The sequence below is a fragment of the Orcinus orca genome, chromosome 8, assembly GCF_937001465.1.
Source record: "Orcinus orca chromosome 8, mOrcOrc1.1, whole genome shotgun sequence".
Classification (NCBI taxonomy): domain Eukaryota; kingdom Metazoa; phylum Chordata; class Mammalia; order Artiodactyla; family Delphinidae; genus Orcinus; species Orcinus orca.
In genome coordinates, this window is record NC_064566.1 from 85357852 (window position 1) to 85381188 (window position 23337).

General features: G+C 36.0%; 1 protein-coding gene across 1 annotated transcript in view; it reads right to left on the reverse strand.

Annotated features, from left to right (window-relative positions):
• Positions 1-23337, reverse strand: part of C8H11orf65 (chromosome 8 C11orf65 homolog) — a 100817-nt gene that overhangs the window by 25200 nt on the left and 52280 nt on the right. The window contains 3 exon segments of the mRNA XM_033410167.2: positions 5375-5505; positions 6936-7136; positions 7269-7322. Coding sequence (XP_033266058.1) covers positions 5375-5505; positions 6936-7136; positions 7269-7322 — 386 coding nt within the window.

The following is a 23337-nucleotide window of genomic DNA, read 5'->3' on the forward strand; positions in this document are numbered from 1 at the left end:
TGCTCTGAATCTATTGAGACAATCATATGGTTTTTTCCTTCAATTTGTTAATATTGTTTATCACATTGATTGATTTGTATATATTGAAGAATCCTTGCATTCCTGGAATAAACCCCACTTGATCATGGTGTATGATCCTTTTAATGTGCTGTTGGATTCTGTTTGGTAATATTTTGTTGAGGATTTTTGCAACTATGTTCATCAGTGATATTGGCCTGTAGTTTTCTTTCTTTGTGACATCCTTGTCTGGTTTTGGTATCAAGGTGATGGTGGCCTCATAGAATGAGTTTGGGAGTGTTGCTCCCTCTGCTATATTTTGGAAGAGTTTGAGAAAGATAGGTGTTAGCTCTTCTCTAAATGCTTGATAGAATTCGCCTGTGAAGCCATCTGGTCCTGGGCTTTTGTGTGTTGGAAGATTTTTAATCACAGTTTCAATTTCAGTGCTTGTGATTGGTCTGTTCATATTTTCTATTTCTTCCTGGTTCAGTCTCGGCAGTTGTGCATTTCTAAGAATTTGTCCATTTCTTCCAGTTTGTCCATTTTATTGGCATAGAGTAGCTTGTAGTAATCTCTCATGATCCTTTATATTTCTGCAGTGTCAGTTGTTAGTTCTCCTTTTTCATTTCTAATTCTGTTGATTTGAGTCTTCTCCCTTTTTTTCTTGATGAGTCTGGCTAATGGTTTTTCAATTTTGTTTATCTTCTCAAAGAACCAGGGTTTAGTTTTATTGATCTTTGCTATCGTTTCCTTCATTTCTTTTTCAATTATTTCTGATCTGATCTTTATGATTTCTTTCCTTCTGCTAACTTTGGGGTGTTTTTGTTCTTCTTTATCTAATTGCTTTAGGTGCAAGTTTAGGTTGTTTATTCGAGATATTTCCTGTTTCTTAAGGTAGGATTGTATTGCTATAAACTTCCCTCTTAGAACTGCTTTTGCTGCATCCCATAGGTATTGGGTCATCGTGTCTCCATTGTCATTTGTTTCTAGGTATTTTTTGATTTCCCCTTTGATTTCTGCAGTGATCACTTCCTTATTAAGTAGTGCATTGTTTAGCCTCCATGTGTTTGTATTTTGTTACAAATCTTTTCCTGTAATTGATATCTATTCTCATAGTGTTGTGGTTGGAAAAGATACTTGATACAATTTCAGTTTTCTTAAATTTACCAAGGCTTGATTTTTGACCCAAGATATGATCTATCCTGGAGAATGTTCCATGAGCACTTGAGAAAAATGTGTATTCTGTTGTTTTGGGATGGTATGTCCTATAAATATCAAATATCAAACAAGTCCATCTTGTTTAATGTATCATTTAAAGCTTGTGTTTCCTTATTTATTTTCATTTTGGATGATCTGTCTATTGGTGAAAGTGGGGTGTTAAAGTCCCCTACTATGAATGTGTAACTGTCGATTTCCCTTTTATGGCTGTTAGTATTTGCCTTATGTATTGAGGTGCTCCTATGTTGGGTGCATAAATATTTACAATTGTTATATCTTCTTCATGGATCGATCCCTTGATCAATTTGTAGTGTCCTTCTTTGTCTCTTCTAATAGTCTTTATTTTAAAGTCTATTTTGTCTGATATGAGAATTGCTATGCCAGCTTTCTTTTGGTTTCCACTTGCATGGAATATCTTCTTCCCTCCCCTCACTTTCAGTCTGTATGTGTCCCTAGGTCTGAAGTGGGTCTCTTGTAGACAGCATATATATGGGTCTTGTTTTTTTATCCATTCAGCCAGTCTGTATCTTTTGGTGGGAGCATTTAATCCATTTACATTTAAGGTAATTATCGATATGTATGTTCCTATTCCCATTTTCTTAATTGTTTTGGGTTTGTTATTGTAGGTCTTTTCCTTCTCTTGTGTTTCTTGCCTAGAGATGTTCCTTTAGCATTTGTTGTAAAGCTGGTTTGGTGGTGCTGAACTCTCTCACCTTTTGCTTGTCTGTAAAGGTTTTAATTTCTCCATCAAATCTGAATGAGATCCTTGCTGGGTAGAGTAATCTTGGTTGTAGGTTTTTCTCCTTCATCACGTTAAGTATGTCCTCCCAGTCCCTTCTGGCTTGCAGAGTTTCTGCTGAAAGATCAGCTGTTAACCTTATGGGGATTCCCTTGTGTGTTATATGTTGTTTTTCTCTTGCTGCTTTTAATATGTTTTCTTTGTATTTAATTTTTGACAGTTTGATTAATATGTGTCTTGGTGTGTTTCTCCTTGGATTTATCCTGTATGGGACTCTCTGTGCTTCCTGGACTTGATTAACTATTTCCTTTCCCATATTAGGGAAGTTTTCAACTATAATCTCTTCAAATATTTTCTCAGTCCCTTTCTTTTTCTCTTCTTCTTCTGGGACCCCTATAATTCGAATGTTCATTCGTTTAATGTTTTCCCAGAGGTCTCTGAGACTGTCCTCAGTTCTTTTCATTCTTTTTTCTTTATTCTGCTCTGCAGTAGTTATTTCCACTATTTTATCTTCCAGGTCACTTATCCGTTCTTCTGCCTCAGTTATTCTGCTATTGATCCCTTCTAGAGTATTTTTAATTTCACTTATTGTGTTGTTCATCGTCGCTTGTTTCCTCTTTAGTTCTTCTAGGTCCTTGTTAAATGTTTTTTGCATTTTCTCTATTCTCTTTCCAAGATTTTGGATCACCTTTACTATCATTTTTCTGAATTCTTTTTCAGGTAGACTGCCTATTTCCTCTTCATTTGTTAGGTCTGGTGGGTTTTATCTTGCTACTTCACCTGCTGTGTGTTTTTCTGTCTTGTCATTTTGCTTATCTTACTGTGTTTGGGGTCTCCTTTTTGCAGGCTGCAGGTTCATAGTTCCCGTTGTTTTTGGTGTCTGTTTCCAGTGGCTAAATTTGGTTCAGTGAGTTGTGTAGGCTTCCTGGTGGAGGAGACTAGTGCCTGTGTTCTGGTGGATGATGCTTGATCTTGTCTTTCTGGTGGGCAGGTCCATGTCTGATGGTGTGTTTTGGGGTGTCTGTGGCCTTATTATGATTTTAGGCAGCCTCTCTGCTAATGGGTGGGGTTGTGTTCCTGTCTTGCTAGTTGTTTGGCATAGCGTGTCCAAGCACCGTAGCTTGCTGGTCGTTGACTGAAGCTGGGTGTTGGTGTTGAGATGGAGATCTCTGGGAGATTTTTGCCATTTGATATTATGTGGAGCTGGGAGGTCTCTTGTGGACCAGTGTCCTGAAGTTGGCTCTCCCACCTCAGAGGCACAGCACTGACTCCTGGCTTCAGCACCAAGAGCCTTTCATCCACATGGCTCAGAATAAAAGGGAGAAAAAGCAGAAAGAAAGAAAGAAGGAGGATAAAATAAAGTAAGAGAAAATAAAATAGTTATTAAAATAAAAATTAAGAAATAATTATTAAGAAAAATTTTTTTTAAAAAGTAAAAACAAAACAAAACAAAGTGGATGGACAGAACCCTAGGACAAATGGTGAAAGCAAAGCTATACAGACAAAATCTCACACAGAAGCATACACATACACAGTCAGAAAAAGAGGAAAAGGGGAAAAAACAATATATCTTGCTCTCAAAGTCCACTTCCTCAATTTGGGATGATTCGCTGTCTATTCATGTATTCCACAGATGCAGGGTACATCAAGTTGATTGTGGAGCTTTAATCCACTGCTCCTGAGGCTGCTTGGAAAAATTTCCCTTCTATTCTTCACATAGCATCCGGGCCTCAGCTCTGGATTTGGCCCCGCCTCTGCGTGTAGGTCACCAGAGGGCGTCTGTTCTTCGCTCAGAAAGAATGGGGTTAAAGGAGCCACTGATTCGGGGGCTGTGGCTCACTCAGGCCACGGGGAGGAAGGCCCATGGAGTGCGCGGCGAGCTTGCGGCGGCAGAGGCCAGCAGGACATTGCACCAGCCTGAGGCACACCGTGTGTTCTCCAGGGGAACTTGTGCCTGGATCCCCGGACACTGGCAGTGGCAGGCTGCACAGGCTTCCCAGAAGGGGGGTGTGGATAGTGACTTGTGCTCGTACAGAGGCTTCTTGGTGGTGGCAGCAGCAGCCTTAGCGTCTCATGCCTGTCTCTGGGGTCTGCACTGTTAGCCGCAGCTCGCATCCACCTCTGGAACTCCTTTAAGCAGCGCTCTTAATCCCCTCTCCCCACGCACCAGGAAACAAAGAGGGAAGAAAAAGTCTCTTGCCTCTTCGGCAGGTCCAGACTTTCCCCCAGACTCCGTCCCGGCTAGCCGTGGTGCACTAACCCCTTCAGGCTGTGTTCACGCAGCCAGTCCTCTCCCTGCACTCCGACCAAAGCCCGAGCCTCAGCTCCCAGCCCCCAGCCACCCCGGCGGTTGAGCATACAAGCCTCTCGGGCTGGTGAGTGCCGGTCGGCAGCGATCCTCTGTACAGGAATCTCTCTGCTTTGCCCTCCGCACCCTGTTGCTGCGCTCTCCTCCGAGGCTTTGAAGCTTCCCCCCTCCACCACCCGCAGTCTCCGCCTGTGAAGGGGCTTCCTAGTGTGTGGAAACCTTTCCTCCTTCACAGCTCCCTCCCGCTGGTGCGGGTCCAGTCCCTATTCTTTTGTCTCTGTTTATTCTTTTTTCATTTGCCCTACCCAGGTACGTGGGGAGTTTCTTGCCTTTTGGGAGGTCTGAGGTCTTCTGCCAGCGTTCAGTGGGTGTTCTGTAGGAGTTGTTCCACGTGTAGATGTATTTCTGATGTATGTTTGGGGAGGAAGGTGATCTCTGCATTTTACTCTTCCGCAGTCTTCCCCCTCGTGTCTCTCCATTTTTATTTTTAAAAGATATTTTTGGTGAGTTAGCTGATATTATTTTTTCTTCTCAGGGATATATTTTCCTGCTTCTTTGAGTGCCTGGTAATCGATTACTATATGGTAGACATTGTAAATTTTATAGATTTTGACCACTTGAGTATATTGTGTTCCTTTAAATATTTGGGGGCTTTGTTCTTATACATTGTCAAGTAAACTTGGAAACAATTTGATTCTTTTGAGACTTGCTTCTAAGATTTGTTAGATGGGTCCAGAATGACTTTTAGTGTAATCTGTACAAGTCAGTTTCTTTAGGGGAGAAAGAAAGGTTGAGAATGGTATAGAGTGGGTCTAGTGGGTCATATTAAATTTATCTCATATATAAGAGTAAATGCTGATTTTCATATCTCATGTTCCAAAAGATTATGATTTCCTTGTGGTCAAAGAGAACCTGTCTTTTCCCGTTTATATCCCAGAAATTAACAGTGTCTAGCAGGCATTTATTATGTATTTGCTTTCTATGTATTTTAAAAAATATACTGTAATATTTCATCTTATTTTTAAAGTAACATGTAGTTACTTTAGTAGTGATAGCAGTCTAAAAAATGACTGTATACTTCTTTAGTAAGTCTAAGTATTTCATCAACTTACATTTGCTGCATCCATTCTATTTTTCTAATTTTTCTTTTCTTTTCTATATCTTGCCTTCTCTTTAATTTAGAGAAATGGAATTCACTTTCCTTTTTGTCTCCCACCATTACATTTTCAGTAGACTTCCAAAACTATTGAGAAATGAAAAATGAATACACAAAATATTGGATTACTGATTATGAAGTTATCTGACTATAGAAAAGAACTTCTATGTGTTCAGTAGGAATATGCCAAGATAGAAATAGAGGAGAGGATAGACCCTTTTAAGATATTTCTAATTAAGTGAATGGCACATTGAACCTTAAGAGGCATATGCCATAGGAAAATTAGTGTACTGAGGTACTATTTAATAAGTATTTGTTGAATGAATAAATGAATAGACATATTCTAAGAGTGTTTTAGTTTCTCATAAGAACAGATCTGACCAGTAGGTGCTATTGACTTTTGAAGACTCTAATCCTCAAGGAATATGGGCACACTCAAAGAATACAGAAATCTCACCATTGTGTCCCAAGACTTTGTGGTTTCTCCTGTTTGACACTTTATACTGATTGCCTGTTTTCCTATTTCCAATTCATTCTTCCTCCCTCACCACATACACATTAAATAACAAAGAGGAAAGTTTGTTACCCCCCACAGCACTCTGAACTTGCCTCTATTAAATCACATATTCACTGCACTGTACTGAAATATCCTGTTTACTTGACTTTCTCCTTAATTAAAAGCAAACTACTTGAGAGGAAGGACTATTCTTATGTACTATTGCTTCCCAAGCATCTAGTACAATGCCTGACATCTGGTTGGTATGCAATAAAGTTTGTTGAATGAATGAATGAATTCACACTTTGATCATTTTCACTTTTCATACTTAGTATATTCAGTATACTACATTCTACAATCTGTATACCAGAGACTGAGGATTTGAATGAAGATACTTGCAGCTATATAAACAAATATCCAGAGCTATAGAACCAGATAATGTTAACTTTAAAAATATAAGCTTACAAATATCCTTAGATAGAAATTATTTCCACAAAAAGATTAAACATGGTTGTCTATAGAAAAGTCCTAGAATCACATATATGCATTAGGAACTATATATATTTAAAATCATTCTGTTCATATGAGCACATGTTAAATTTTCCAACATCATGAAAACCCAAATGATCTCCCACTAGTGTCGGCTGTTACAAGCTCTATAGAGAAAATGGCATATTATTCTCAAGAACCCTCACCACTTGTTCAAGGATTAATATAGAATCAACAACATCTTCAGATTTGCTTTGTTATAAAGATGGGTAATAGCTGAATGCCACAGAGTATCTAAAGATAGCCTAGATTCAAAGATGACTATTAAAAGTAGAAGTAAATGTAAAAAAAAAAAAGATATATTGCTGTATCTTGAAGTATATTAGTAACCACAGAATAGTTAAGTAAATTTTATCAGTTAAATTAGTAGGATTCATTATTTTTAAAAATAATCTAAAAATTAATTTTCAGAAAGACAGATAGGTTTGTAAGCACATAATATTCAAAATTATTAATGTTTATCTTTTCTTACTTTATCAGAAACAGGCCTCCAGCCATTGTTCTCTGTACGACGATACCAGCCACTATAATCCTCTTCCTGAAGATTATCACTTTTAATATGAGATGTATGTTTTGCTGGAAGTTTTGTGTAATCTCTAGGGCTATTAGCACACAGATCTTCAATATGTCTGTGAGTGAAAATTTTATAGTATATTTCAGGTGGAAATTTAACCTATAGTTGGAAAAGTTCAAAGGACCATTTCAATTTAATTAGAAAAATGGTTTATGTTTTTTAAAATTACATCTTTTAAATTTCATGTAAATGTGCTTTAAAAGTACTAAGTAAGAATTTATCCATACTTACACCACCTAATCTGAATCGTACATTAATGCCAGCAGCAGCATCTAGAAGTTCTGCCTATAAAAAAAAAATTAGTCTTCAACATTCTGTATATATCAGTTCACAACTTCTCACTCTATAATGTTAAACAGTTGTTGAATATTGATTATTTATGAAATAGATGAAGTGAATAAACTTCAAATAGTTAATTTTAAATCAGAAAGTATCTTAGGATTTATTTTCTTATAGACACTCAATAAGTAAAACAGCTTACATTATAACTGGGAAAATGATACCAAACTATGTTTCCTTTCTATGTAATGTAAAAGTGTAAAAGTCAGGTGATTTGTTAGTCATAAAACAGAAGTTTTAAAAAAATTCCTCAAATATATGATTTTCATATTAAATATCTTCCAGGTAAATTCAGAGAAAAAAATGTGACTGGTGAATCTGAGTTAAACAACAGATGACCTTTCCTAGCTAGCTTTTATTAAATCAAAAATCCATGTTTAAATTTTGTAAGAATTGTATATAATTGGTCTTCTAAATTTTAGTGCCCCACACCAAATGGAAAGTAGAGAAAAAATTATTGGTTCCCAACCTGTCTCCTGATTATACTGAGTTAGATGAGAAAACAGATGTTACCCTAAATTGTTCAGCCTGAAAGACAACATTAGTTTTGCATAATTTTCTCCTGGCTAAAAATTACACACACACACACACACACACACACACACACACACACACACACACACACACACACACAACTCACGGTCCCTGACTTATGATGGTTTGACTTACAATTTTTCATTTTTATGATGGTGCAAAAGTGGTACATATTCAGTAGAAACCATACTACTAATTTTGAATTTTGATCTTTCCCCAGGCTAGTGATACACTGTATGATACTCACTCTGTCCTGTGATGCTGGGTAGCAGCAATGAGAGAGACAGAGAACACAAAATACTAATATCAGAAATGAAAGACGGGTCATCACTACTGATTCCGTGGACACTAAAATGATAATGAACAAATATTGTGAATAATGCTATGCTCACAAATTTGATAACCTAAGTAAAATGGATTGATTCCTTGAAAGATAAAACCTACCAAACCTCACATAAGGAGAAATAGACAATATGAATAGATTGATAGCTATTAAAGAAATTTAATGAATAATTCACCTTTCAAAGTAGAAAACACCAGACCCAGATTTGTCCACTGGTTAATTCTATCAAACATTTAAGGAAGACAGCATAGTGGAAATCACCCAAGCTGAACAGAGAAAAGAAAAAAGAATTTTAAAAATGAGGATAGCTTAGGAGACTTCTAGGACAACATGAAGCATACTAACATTTGCATTATAGGGGGTCCCAGAAGGAGAAAAAAGAGAGAAACCAGCAGAGAATTTATTTAAGGAAGTAATATTTGAAAACTTCCCTAACCTGGAGGAGGAAACAGTCATCCAGGTCCAGGAAGCATAGAGAGTCCAAAACAAGATAAACCCCAAGAGGTCCACAACAAGACACATTATAACTAAAATAGAAAAAATTAAGGATAAAAGAGAATCTTAAAAACAGCAAGGGAAAACCCACTAGTTACATGCAAGGGAACTCCCATAAGACTATCAGCTGACTTTTCAGCAGAAAATTTGCAGGCCATAAGGGTGTGGCAGAATATATTCAAAGTAATAAATGGAAAAAAACCTACAACCAAAATTACTCCACCTGGCAAGGCTATCATTCAGATTTGAAGTAGGTATAGAGGTTACAGACAAGCAAAGGTAAAAGAGCTCAGCACCACTAAACCAACTTTACAAGAAATGTTAGAGGGACTTCTCTAAGTGGAAAAGAAAAGACCACAACCAAAAATATAAAAATTATGAAAGGAAAAATCCAAACACACAGTAAAGCTAGTAGATCAACCATGTATAAATGCACAATAAAGGTAGTAGATCAACCATGTATATAAGACAAAAGTAGTAAAATATCTAAATTCACAATAAGGAGTTAAGGGATTCAAAAAACAAAAAGATGTAAAATATATCAAAACCATGAAACATGGTGGCAGAAGTACAAATGCAGGTTTGTTAGAATGCTTTCAAACTTAAGGGATCTTCAAATTAAAAAAACATACATGTAGACACACACACCTCATGGTAATCACAAACCAAAAACCTATAATAGATACACACACAAAAAAGGAGAAAGAAAGCCAAAAAAACATAAAGATAGCCATCAAATCACAAAGGAGGAGGGCAAAAGAAGAAAGGAAAAAAAAAAGAACTTCAAAAACTACCAGAAAACAGTGAACAAATGGTAATAAATATATATTTATCAATAATTACTTTAGGGACTTCCCTGGTGGTCCAGTGGTAAACAATCTGCCTTACAATGCAGGGGACTCTGGTTCGATCCCTGGTCAGGGAACTAAGATCCCACATGCCATGGGGCAACTAAGCATGCATGCCAAAACTACTGAGCTCATGCACCTCAACTAGAGAGCCTGCGTGCCACAAACTACAAAGCCCATGCACTCTGGAGCCCATGCATCACAGCTAGAAAAGAGAAAACTCTCACGCTACAACTAGAGAGAAACCCACATGCCTCAACGAAGATCCCACATGCTGCAACTAAGACCTGACTCAGCCAAAAAATAAAATTTTTTAAAATTTTAAAAATAATTACTTTAAATGTAAATGGAATATTACTCAGCCATAAAAAGAATGAAATTGGGTCATTTATAGAGATGTGGATGGGCCTAGAGTCTGTCATACAGAGTGAAGTAAGTCAGAAAGAGAAAAACAAATATTGTATATTAACACATATATGTGGAATCTAAAAAAATGGTACAGATGAACCTCTTTGTAGGGCAGCAATAGAGATGCAGACGTAGAGAATGGGCAGGTGGACATGGTGGGGAAGGGGAGGGTGGGATGAATTGGGAGATTAGGATTGACATATATACACTACTATGTGTAAAATAGCTAGCTAGTGGGAACCTGTTATCTTTCCCTGTTATAGCATGAGGAGGTCAGCTCAGTGCTCTGTGATGACCTAGATGGGTTGGATGGGGGGTGGGTGGGAAGGAGGTCCAAGAGGGAGGGCTATACATATAGCTGATTCACCTCGGTGTACAGCAGAAAATAACACAACATTGTAAAGCAGTTATACTTCAATTTAAAAAAATCTGTATAGGAGAGGAAATTTCCACCTCAAAGGTGGGGTAGTCCACAAACATAGGAAGATGCACAGAAGTTGGGCAGTAAAAAGTGGGAAAATAAAATGCCCACCTGTGAGAAAAAAAATATATATATATGGACACAGATATACACAACTCATGGTAATCACAAACCAAAAATAATATATACACACACAAAAAAAGGAGAAAGGAACCCAAAATAACATAACGATAGCCATCAAGTCACAAGGGAAGAGAGCAAAAGAAGAAAGGAGCGAAAAAGAACTACAAAAGCAAACAGCAAACGATGAACAAATGGTAATAAATACATATTTATTAATAATTACTTTAAATGTAAATAGACTAAATGCTCCAATTGAAAGATATATGGTGGCTGAATGGATACAAAAACAAGACTCTACAAGAGACCCACTTCAGATCTAGGGACACATACAGACTGAAAGTGAGGAGATGGAAAAGGTATTCCATTCAAATGGAAATCAAAAGAAAGCCAGGTAGCAATACTTAGACTAAATAGACTTTAAAACAAGGACTGTAACAAGAGACAAGGAAGGACAGTGCATAATGATGAAGAGATCCATCCAAAAAGAAGATAAAACAATTGTAGGAACACTTAAATATATAAAGCAAATAATAACAGACATAAAGGGAGAAATTGACAGTAACACAGTAACAGTAGGGGACTTTAACACCCCATTTACATCAAAGATAGATCATCCAGACAGAAGATCAATATGAAAACACTGACCTTAAATGACACATTAAACCAGATGGAGTTAATAGATACATAGAGTACATTCCATCCAAAAGTAGCTGAATACACATTCTTTTCAAGTGCATGTGGAACGTTCTCCAGGATAGATCACATGCTAGGCCACAAAACAATTGTCAATAAATTTAATAAGATTGAAATCATATCAAACATCTTTCCAATCACAACATTATGAGAAAAAACTGCAAAAAACACAAACATGGGAAGGCTAAAGAATATGCTACTAAACAACTAATGGATCAGTGAAGAAATCAAAGAGGAAATCAAAAAAATACCTAGAGACAAATGAGAATGAAAACACAATGACCCAAAACCTATGGGACACAGCAAAAGCAGCTCTAAGAGGGAAATTTATAGAGGTACAATCCTTCCCTAGAACATGAGAAAAATCTCAAACAATCTAACCTTACATCTAAAAGAACTAGAAAAAGAAGAACAAAACCCGAAGTTAATAGAAGGAAAGAAATCATAAAGATCAGAGAAGAAATTAATGAAATAAAGACCAAAAAATAAAAACATGAAAGATTAATGAAACTAAGAGGTGGTTCTTTGAAAAGATAAACAAAATTGATAAAACTTTATCCAGATTCATCAAGAAAAAAAGAGAAAGGGCTCAAATATATAAAATCAGAAATGAAAGAAGTTACAACTGATACCACTGAAACACAAAGGCTCATAAGAGATTACTACAAACAACTATGCACCAATAATATGGACAACTTAGAAGAAATAAATTCCCAGAAACATACAGTATCCCAAGAATGAATCAGGAAGAAATAGAAAATATGTACAGACCAATTACCAGTGATGAAATTGAATCAGTAATTTAAAAACCCCCAACAAACAAAAGTTCAGGGCCAGACAGCTTCACAGGTGAATTCTGCCAAACAGTTAGAGAAAGGTTATCTTTGATCATTCTCAAACTACTCCAAAATGAAAGAGAAGAGGATAGAATGCTTCCAAACTCATTCTATGAAGCCAATATCATTCTGATACTTAAACCAAACAAAGACACCACATAAAAAGAAAATTACAGGCCAATATCATTGATGAATACAGATGCAAAAATCCTCAACAAAATATTAGCAAACTGAATTCAACAATACATTAAAAGTATCATATATAATAGCTGTGTGACTTTGGGAAAATCATATAACCTCTTTATGTCTCGGTTTTATCAGCTGGAAAATAGTAATATCTAGCCCATAGATATTGCTTGGTGATAAATAAATGAGATAATGTCTGTGTGAAGCAATGGCACATAGTAGATACTCAGTAAAAAAAACAAAAAAGTATCATATACAATGATCAAGTGGAATTTATCCCAGGGATTCAAGAATAATTCAATACCTATGAATCAATCAATGTGATACACCACAGTGATATATTGGAGAATAAAATTCACATGATTATCTCAATAGATGCAGAAAAACTTTTGAAAAATTCAAATCAATTTATGATAGAAAAAATCTCAACAGAGTGGGTATAGAGGGAACATACCTCTACATAATAAAGGCCATATATGAAAAACTTACAGCCAATATCATACTCAACGGTGAAAAGCTGAAAGCATTTCCTCTAAGATCAGGAACAGGATAAGGATGCCCACTCTCACCACTTTCATTCAACATAGTATTGGAAGTCCTAGACGCAGCAATCAGATGAGAAAAAGAAATAATCCAAATTGGAAAGGAAGAAGTAAAACTTTCACTGTTTGTGGATGACATGATACTATACATAAAAAGTCCTAAAGACACCACCAAAAAACTATGAAAGCTAATTAAGGAATTAAGTAAATTTTCAGGATATAAAAATAATGTACAGAAATCTTTTGGGCTTCTATACACTAACAATGAACTATCAGAAAGAAAAATTAAGGAAACAATCCTACTTACAATTATACCAAAAAGCACAAAATATGTAGGATAAAATCTAACCAAGGAAGTAAAAGACCTGTACTTGGAAAACTATAAGACACTGATTTAAGAAACTGAATATGACACACATAAAAAATAGAAAGATATATTCTGCTCATGGAATTAATATTTCTAAAATGGGGAATTCCCTGGTGGTCCAGTGGTTAGGACTCAGTGCTTTCACTGCCAAAGGAACAGGTTCAATCCCTGGTCAGGGAACAAAGATCCCACAAGCTACGCACCCCCCCCCCAAAAAAATGGCCATATTATCCAAAGCAATCTACAGACTCAGTGCAATCTCTATCAAAATACCAATGGCATTTTTCACAGAACAAGCACAAATAATTTAAAAATGTGTATGGAAACACAAATGACCCTGAACAGTCAAAGCAATCTTGAGAAAAAAGAACAAAGCTGGGGGAATCATCCTCCCTGACTTCAGACTATACTACAAAGCTACAGTAATCAAAATAGTATGGTAGAGGCACAAAAACAGAGACATAGATCAATGGAACAGAATAGAGATCCCAGAAATAAATCCATGCACCTTTGGTCAATTAATCTATGACAAAGGAGTCAAGAACAAACAATGGAGAAAAGACAGTCCCTTCAATAAACGGTGCTGGGAAAACTGGACAGCCACATGTAAAATAATGAAATAAGAACATTCTCTAACACCATATACAAAAATAAAATGGATTAAAGACCTAAATGTAAGACCAAATACTATAAAACTCCTAGAGGAAAACATAGGCAGAACACTCTTTGACATAAATTGTAGCAGTATTTTTTTTTTGATCTGTCTCCTACAGCAAAGGAAACAAAAGCAAAAATAAATGGGACCTAGTTAAACTTAAAAGCTTTTGCACAGCAAAAGAAACCGTCAACAAAACAAAAAGACAATCTATGGAAGAAAATATTTGCAAATGATATGACTGAAAAAAGATATATCCAAAATATATACAGAGCTCATAAAACTCAAACAAGCAACCTAATTAAAAAGTGGGTATTTCCCCCACTTTTGGAAAATGAATAGACATTTTTCCAAAGACATACAGGTGGCTACCAGTCACATGAAAAGATGCTCAACACCGCTAGTCATTAGAGAAATGCAAATCAAATCCACAATGAGATATCATCTCACACCTGTCAGAATTGTTATCATCAAAAAGAACACAAATAACAAATGTTGGCAAGGCTGTGGAGAGAAGCAAACCCTTGCTCACTGTTGGTGGAATGTAAATTGGTACAGCTAATGTGGAAAACAGGATGGAAGTTTCTCAAAAAATTAAAAATAGAACTGCCATATGACCCAGCAATTCCACTCCTGAGTACATATCCAAAAAAACGAAAAACACTAGATTGAAAATATACATGCACCCCAATGTTCACAGCAGGATTATTTACAATAGCCAAGATATGGAAGCAACATGTATCCATCAACAGATGAATGAACAAAGAATATGTTTATATGTATATATACACAATAGAATCCTCAGCAGCCATTAAAAAATGCAATTTTTCCATTTGTAAAAACATGAATGGACCTAGAGAGTATTATGTTAAGTGAAATAAGTCAGACATAGAAAGACAAATACTCTATATTATCACTTATATGTGGAATCTAAAAAATAAAACAAATAAATGTATATAATAAAACAGAAACAGGTCCACAGATATAGGGAACAAACTAGTGATTACCAGTGAGGAGAGGTAAGGGGGAGGGGAAATATGGAGGAGGGGACTAAGTGGTACAAACTATTATGTACGAAATAAGCTTCAAAGATATATAGTACAACACAAGGAATATAGCCAACATTTAATAGTACCTATAAAAGGAGTATAACCTTTAAAAATTGTGAATCACTCTGTTGTACACCTGTAACTTGTATAACATTGTACATCACCTATACTTCAATTAAGGGAAAAAAAAACCCCATAATGTACCACCTCATACCTGTCAAAATGGCTTTTGTCAAAAAGATAACAAATAACAAGTGTTGGAGAGAATGTGGAGAAAAAAGTAACCCTTATGCACTATTGTTGGGAATGTAAATTGGTGCAGCCACTGTAGAAAACAGAATGGAGATTTCAAAAAATTAAAAATGGAATTAACATACGATCCAGTAATTCCACTACTAGGTATTAATCTGAAAAAATTAAAATACTAATTAGAAAAGATACATGCACCCCTATGTTCATTACAGCATTATTTATAATAGCCAAGATATGGAAGCAACCTAAGTGCCCATGATTAGGTGAATGGATAAAGAAGATGTGGTACATATATACAATGGAATATTACTCAGCCATAAAAAGAAGGAAATCTTGCAATTTGCAACAACATGGATGAATGTAGAGGATATTATGCTAAGTGAAACAAGTCAGACAGAAAGACAAATACTGTATCATTTCATTTATATGTGGAATCTAAAAAAAACACAAATGAACAAATAGAACAGAACAGAAAGAGAGTTGCAGATACAGAGAACAAATGAGTTGCTGCCAGAAGGGAGGGAGGTGGGAGAAGAGAGAATAGGTGAGGGAGATAAAGAGGTACAAAATTCCAGCTGCAAAATAAATGAGTCACACGTGTGAAATGTACAGTGTGGGCAAAATAATCAATAATTATGTAATATCTTTGTATAGTGATATCAAATCTACACTTAGGCTTCCCTGGTGGCACAGTGGTTAAGAATCCGCCTGCCAATGCAGGGGACATGGGTTTGAGCCTTGGTCCGGGAAGACCCCACATGCCATGGAGCAACTAAGCCCGTGCGCCACAACTACTGAGCCTGCACTCTAGAGCCCACGAGCCACGAATACTGAAGCCCACACACCTAGAGCCCATGCTCCATAACAAGAGAAACCACCACAATGAGAAGCCCGCACAACACAACCAAGACCCAACACAGCCATAAATAAATAAATCTATCTACACTTATAGTGGTGATCATTTTGAAATGTGTAGACATATTGAATCACTATATTGTGTAACAGGAAGTAACACAGTGTTGTAGGTCAATTATAATAAAATACAAACTCACAGAAAAAGAGATCAGATTTGCGGTTACCAGAGGCTGGGGGAGGGGGAGGGGGAGCTGGATGAAGGCAGAGAAAAGGTACAAACTTCCAGTTATAAGGTAAATAAATACTAGAGATGTAATGTAAAACATGATAAATATAATTAACACTGCTGTATATTATATATGATAGTTAAGAGAGCAAATCTTAAGAGTTCTCATTACAAGGAAAAAATACTTTTTTTCTATTTCTTTAGCTCTGTATCTGTATGAGAGGATGGATGTTCTTTAAACTTATTGTGGTAATCATTTCATCATGTATGTAAGGCAAAATCATTATACTGTACACATCATACAGTGCTGTATGAGAATTATATCTCAATAAAATTAGAAGAAAAAAAAGAACTACCATAAAATCCAGCAATACCCAAAGAAAATAAAAACACTAATTCAAAAAGATATTTGCCAACCCTATGTTCATTACAGAATTATTTACAATAGCCAAGATATGGAAACAACCTAAGTGTCCATGCATAGATGAATGGATAAAGAAGATGTGGTAATGGAATATTAGCCATAAAAAGAATGAATTCTTGCCGTTTTTAACAATATGGGTGGGTCTAGAGGGTATTATGCTAAGTTAAATAAGATAGAGAAAGACAAATAATGTATGATTTTACTTACATCTGGAATCTGAAAAACAAAACAAACGAACAAACCTAATAAAATAGAAACAGACTCATAGATACAGAGAACAAACTGGTGGTTGCCAGAGAGGATGAGGGGGTGGAGGGATGAGCAAAATAGGTGAGGGAAATTAAGAAGTACAAACTTCCAGTTATTAAATAAATAAGTCAGGGGATATAATGTACAACATAGGGAATATAGTCAATAATTTTAATAATTTTGTATGGTGACAAATGGTAACTAGACTTATCATGGTGATCATTTTGTAGTGTATAAAATATGGAATCACTGTGTTGCACTATGTTGCACACCCAAAACTAATAAACTAATATAAGTCAATTATACTTCAATTTAAAAAAATTGATGAGGAATAACTCCAAGTTAAGGCAAGTAGAAAAGGAACAGAAGGAGGGGACTTCATGGTGTTTCTTCTGTTTCTGTACAATTTTATTTTTGAAAAGAAGTCCCCAAGAAAAACCTTCAGCAAACTAGAATAGACAGGAACTTCCTCAACTTGATAAAGAACATCTACAAGAAACTTACAGATATCATACTTAATGGTGAGAAACTAGTCCCCTGACTATTCCTACTCAGCATCATACTGGAATCCTAGATAATTCAGTAAGATAAGAAAAGAAATGTGCAAAAATTGAGAACAGAAATAAGAAACTATCTTTGTTCACAGATAACATGAGTGTTTATATAAAATATCTCAGTGAACCAACAAAGAAACTCCTGGAACTAATAAGCAATTATAATAATGTTGGAGGATACAATGTTAACATAACAAAAGTCAACTGTGTACACCGGCAATGGACAATTGGAATTTGAAATTAAAAGCACAATGCTATTTACATTAGTGCCACAAAAGTAAAATACTTAGGTATAGATCTAAGAAAATATGTAAAAGTCTATATGAGGAAAACTACAACACTGTGATGAAAGAAATAAAAGAAGATCTAAATGAAAGAAGAGTTAGTCCATATACCTGGATAGGAAGACTCAATATTGTCAAGATGTCCATTCTTCCCAACTTGATTTACAGATTCAATGAAATCCCAATCAAATTCCCAGAAAGTTATTTTGTAGGAATGGACAAACCGATTTTAAATTTTACATGTAAAGGTAAAAGACCTAAAATAGTCAACATAATATTGAAGGAGAAGAACAAAGTTGGTGTTGTGACACTACCCAACTCGAGACTTTTTATTAAGCTGTAATAATCAAGACAGTGTAGGGGCTTCCCTGGTGGTGCACTGGTTAAGAATCCACCTGCCAATGCAGGGGACACGGGTTCGAGCCCTGGTCCAGGATGATCCCACATGCCGCGGAGCAGCTAAGCCTGTGAGCCACAACTACTGAGCCCGTGTGACACAACTACTGAAGCCCAAGTGCCTAAAGCCCATGCTCTACAACAAGATAAGCCACCATGAGGAGAAGCCTGTGCACCACACAAAGAGTAGCCCCACTCACTGCAATTACAGAAATCCCATGTGCAGCAACGAAGATCCAACACAGCCAAAAATAAATAAATAAATAGATAAATAAGTAAATAAATAAATTAAAAAGACAGTGTGGTATGGGTGAAAGAATAAATAAAAAGGCCATTGTAACAGAAGAAAGAGCCAGGAAATAGGCTCCCACATAAATATAGTTAACATATCATTGACAAAAGGGCAAAGGCAATTCAATGGAGAAAGGATGGTCTTTAATAAATGGTGATGGAACAAATGAACATCCCATGCAAAATTTAAGAAAAATGAATCTAGACACAAATTTTACACTTTCACAAAAATAAACTGAAATTGGTTCATAGATCTAAATGTAAAATTCAAAAATACAGACCTCCTGGAAGATAACATAGGAGTAAATCTAGGTGACCTTGGGTTTGTTGATGATTTTTAGATACAAAATCAAAAGCATAACTCATGAAGAAAAAATAATGGAAAGGATGGACTTCATTAAAATTAATGTTCTGTGATGAACACTGCTAAGAGAATGAAAAGAGAAGTCTCAGAAGGAAAAAAAATCTTTGCTGAATACACATCTGTTAAAAGACTGCTATCCAGAATATAGAAAGAACCCTTAAAACTAAACAATAAGAAGATGGACAGCTTAATTTAAAAAATGGGCAAAGATATGAAAAGCTACCTCACCAAAGAAGATAGAGAGATAGCCAATTAACAAATGAAAATATGTTCAACATATATGTCAAAAGGAAGGTGTAGATTAAAACATGAGATACCTCTAAATAATATGAGAATGGCTAACATCTAAACACTGACAACATCAAATGTTAGTTAGACTATGGAGCAATAGGAACTCTCATTCATTGCTGGTTGGAATGCAAAATGGTATAATTACTTTGGAAGATAGCTTGGCAGTTTCTTACAAAACTAAACATAGTCTTACCATATAATCCAGCAAAAGAGAATTTAAAAGTACAACAGCAAGAATATATGTCAGAAAGGGTAAAGGGATATAAGTACATTGTCTGGGAAGAGATAAAAATGCCAATCTTTATATGATTTTCATAATTCAAATATGCATGTTGCAATATCTTGTATAAGCATAAAAGAATGATAATAGAGAGGGGAAGTTTTAAGAATAAAAATAATAAGCCCAAAACAAGGCAGAGTATATATAAGTCCCAAAATATCAGTAAGTACATTAAATGTGAATACATTAAGTGCTCCAACAAAAGACACAGAGCATCATACTGGATAAAACTATTAACTAGCAATATACTGCCTAAGAAAGACACAGATAAAATATGGAGATTCACAATGTTGAAAGTAAAATAATGGGAAAAATACAACATACAAGCAATAATGAAAAATAGTGGTGTGGCTACATTAGTTTCAGAGATTTTGGACCATAAGACAAAGAGTATTACTAGAGATAAAGTGAGACACTTCAAAGTAATATAACGTTCAATTGACAAGAAAGATATAATGATCCAAAATTGGTTTTCAGTTAACACACAGCCTCAAATTATACAAACTACCAGAAAAATACACAAATCTTTGATGATAGAGGGGGATTTTATTTTATATAAATTGGAGTATTGTTGATTTACAATGTTGTGTTAGTTTAAGGTGTACAGTAAAGTGAATCAATTATCATATACATATATACACTATTTTTATATTCTTTTCCCATATAGATCATTAGAATACTGAATAGAATTCCCTATGCTATGCCATATGTCCTTATTAGTTATCTATTTTATATATAGTAGTGTGTATTTGTCAATCCCAATTTCCCAGTTTATCTGTCCCCCTGCCCCTTTCCTCCCTACTAACCATAAGTTTGTTTTCTGCATATGTGACTCTATTTCTGTTTTAGAAATGAGTTCTTTTGTGCCATACTTTTTAGATTCCACATATAAATGATAACATATGATATTTGTCTTTGTCTGACTTACTACACTCAGAATGACAATCTCTAGGTCCATCGATGTTGCTGCAAATGGCATTATTTCATTCTTTTTTATGGCTGAGTAATATTCCATTATATATATGAACCACATCTTCTTTATCCATCCCTCTGTCAATGGACATTTAGGTTGCTTCCATATCTTGGCTATTGTAAATAGTGCTGCAATGAAAACTGGGGTGCATGTATCTTTTAAAATTATGTTTTTCTCCAGACATATGTCTAGGAGTCCAATTGCTGGATCATTTTACCATAGTTCTATATTTAGTTTTTTAAGGAACCTCCATACTCTTCTCCACAACGGTTGTACCACTTTACATTCCACCAACAGTGTAGGATTGTTCCCTTCTCTCCACACCCTCTCCAGCATTTACTCTTTATAGATTTTTTGATGATGGCCATTCTGACTGGTGTGTGAGGTGATACCTCATTGTAGTATTGATTTGCATTTCTCTAATAATTGGTGATGCTGAGCATTTTTCATGTGGTTTTTGGCCATCTGTATGTCTTCTTTGGAGAAATGTCTGTTTTGACCTTCTGCCCATTTTTCAGTTGGGTTGTTAGTTTTTTTTGATATAGAGCTACATGAGCTGTTTGTATACTTTGGAGATTAACCCCATGTCAATCACATCGTCTGCAAATATTTTCTCCCATTCTCTGTGTTGTCTTTCTGCTTTGTTTATGGTTTCCTTTGTTGTGCAAAAGCATTTAAGTTTAATTAGGTCCCATTTGTATATTTTTGTTTTTATTTTTCTTACTCAAGGTGGTGGATTAAAAAAGATATTGCTGCGATTTATCTCAGAGAGTGTTCTGCCTGTGTGTTACTCTAGGAGTTTTATAGTGTCCAGCCTTACATTTAGGTCTTTGATCCATTTTGAGTTTATTTTATTGTATGGTGTTAGAGAGTGTTCTGGTTTCATTCTTTTACATGTAGCTGTCCAGTTTTCCCAGCACCACTTGTTGAAGAGACTGTCTTTTCTCTATTGTGTATTCTTGCCTCCTTTGTCATGGATTAATTGACCATAGGTGCATGGGTTTATCTCTGGACTTTCTCTATCCTGTTCCATTGATCTACATTTCTGTTTTTGTGCCAGTACCATACTGTTTTGATTACTGTAGCTTTGTAGGATAGTATGAAGTCAGGGAGCCTGATGCTTCCAGCTCTGTTTTTCTTTCTCAAGATTGCTTTGGCTATTTGGGGTCTTTTGTGTTTCCATACAAATTGTAAAATTTTTTGTCCTAACTCTGTGAAAAATGCCATCAGTAATTTGATAGGGATTGTATTGAATCTGTAGATTGCTTTGGGTAGTATAGTCACTTGCACAATACTGATTCTTCCAATCCAAAAACATGATATATCTCTGCATCTGTTTGTGTCATCTTTGATTTCTTTCATCAGCACCTTATAGTTTTTGAGTAGAGATCTTTTGCCTCCTTGGGTAGGTTTATTCCATAGGTATTTCATTATTTTTGATGTGATGGTAAGTGGGATTGTTTCCTTAATTTCTCTTTCTGATCTTTTGTTGTTAGTGTATAGGAATGCAAGTATTCTGTGTATTAATTTTGTACCCTGCAACTTTACCAAGTTCATTAATGAGCTCTAGTAGTTTTCTGGTAGCATCTCTAGGATTTTCTATGTATAGTATCATATCATCTGCAAACAGTGATAGTTTTACTTCTTCTTTTCCAATTTGGATTCCTTTTATTTCTTTTTCTTTTCTGATTGCCATGGCTAGACCTTCCAAAAACTATGTTGAATAAAAGTGGCAACAGTGGACATCCTTGTCTTGTTCCTGATCTTAAAGGAAATGCTTTCCATTTTACACCATTGAGAATGATGTTTGCTGTGGGTTTGTCGTATATGGCCTTTGTTATGTTGAGGTAGGTTCCCTCTATGCCCACTTTCTGGACAGTTTTTACCATAAATGGGTGTTGAATTTTGTCAAAAGCTTTTCCTGCTTCTATTGAGATGATCATATGATTTTTATTCTTTAGTTTGTTGATGTGGTGTATCACACTGATTGATTTGTGGATATTGAAAAATCCTTGCATCTCTGGGATAAATCTCACTTGATCATGGTGTATGATCCTTTTACTGTATTGTTGGATTTGGTTTGCTACTATTTTGTTGAGGATTTTTACACCTATGTTCATCAGTGATGGTGGCCTGTAATTTTCTTTTTTGTGTTGTACCTTTGTCTGGTTTTGGTATCAGGGTGAGTGATGGTGGCCTCATAGAATGAGCTTGGGAGTGTTCCTCTTCAGCAATTTCCTGGAAGAGTTTCAGAAAGATAGGCATTAACTCTTCTCTAAATGTTTGATAGAATATGCCTGTGAATCCATCTGGCCCTGGACTTTTGCTTGTTGGAAGTTTTAAAATCACAGTTTCGATATCAGTACTTGTGATTGGCCTGTTCATATTTCCTGGATCAGTCTTGGAAGGTTGAGACTTCTGGCCTGGCCCAACCACCAGGTGTAGGTGGCCACAAAGTCCACAGCAGCTAAAGCTAGACCTGCCTTGGCTGCAGGAGCACTCATCTGTTCTGATGTTCTGGAGATGCTGAGTTTACAAAGCCAGTCATGGGGGTGTAAATCCATGGTTTGCACAGCCGTGATGAGAGATTTCAGCACTTCTACCTTAGTTGCATGGCCCCTGGCACTCAGCTGTAATTTCAGTCCCACCACTGCATGTGAGCCACCTACAGGCATCTGCTTCCACAGCTGCCCTGGAGCACAGGAGCCCCCCACCCCCAATGGGGAGGAGGTACAGAGGAGGAGGTAGACAGGGGGCATGAGAGCCCACTCTGGTGGACACAGGATGGGAGCCCTTCCTAGTGCCCCAGGAGGCAGGAGCTGGTGCATGGGGAGATAGGCTGTAATTACTGTCCCACACTTTGTGCATCACTCAACAATGGAGCTTCTCTTCTATGGTGGCTGGGTTTATAATGGGAGATTTTAATGCACTTCTCTCAGTAACTGATAGTACAAGTAAGCAAAAATAATCAGTAAGCATATAAAAGGTCTGATCAATATAATTCACAAATTTGGTCTAATTG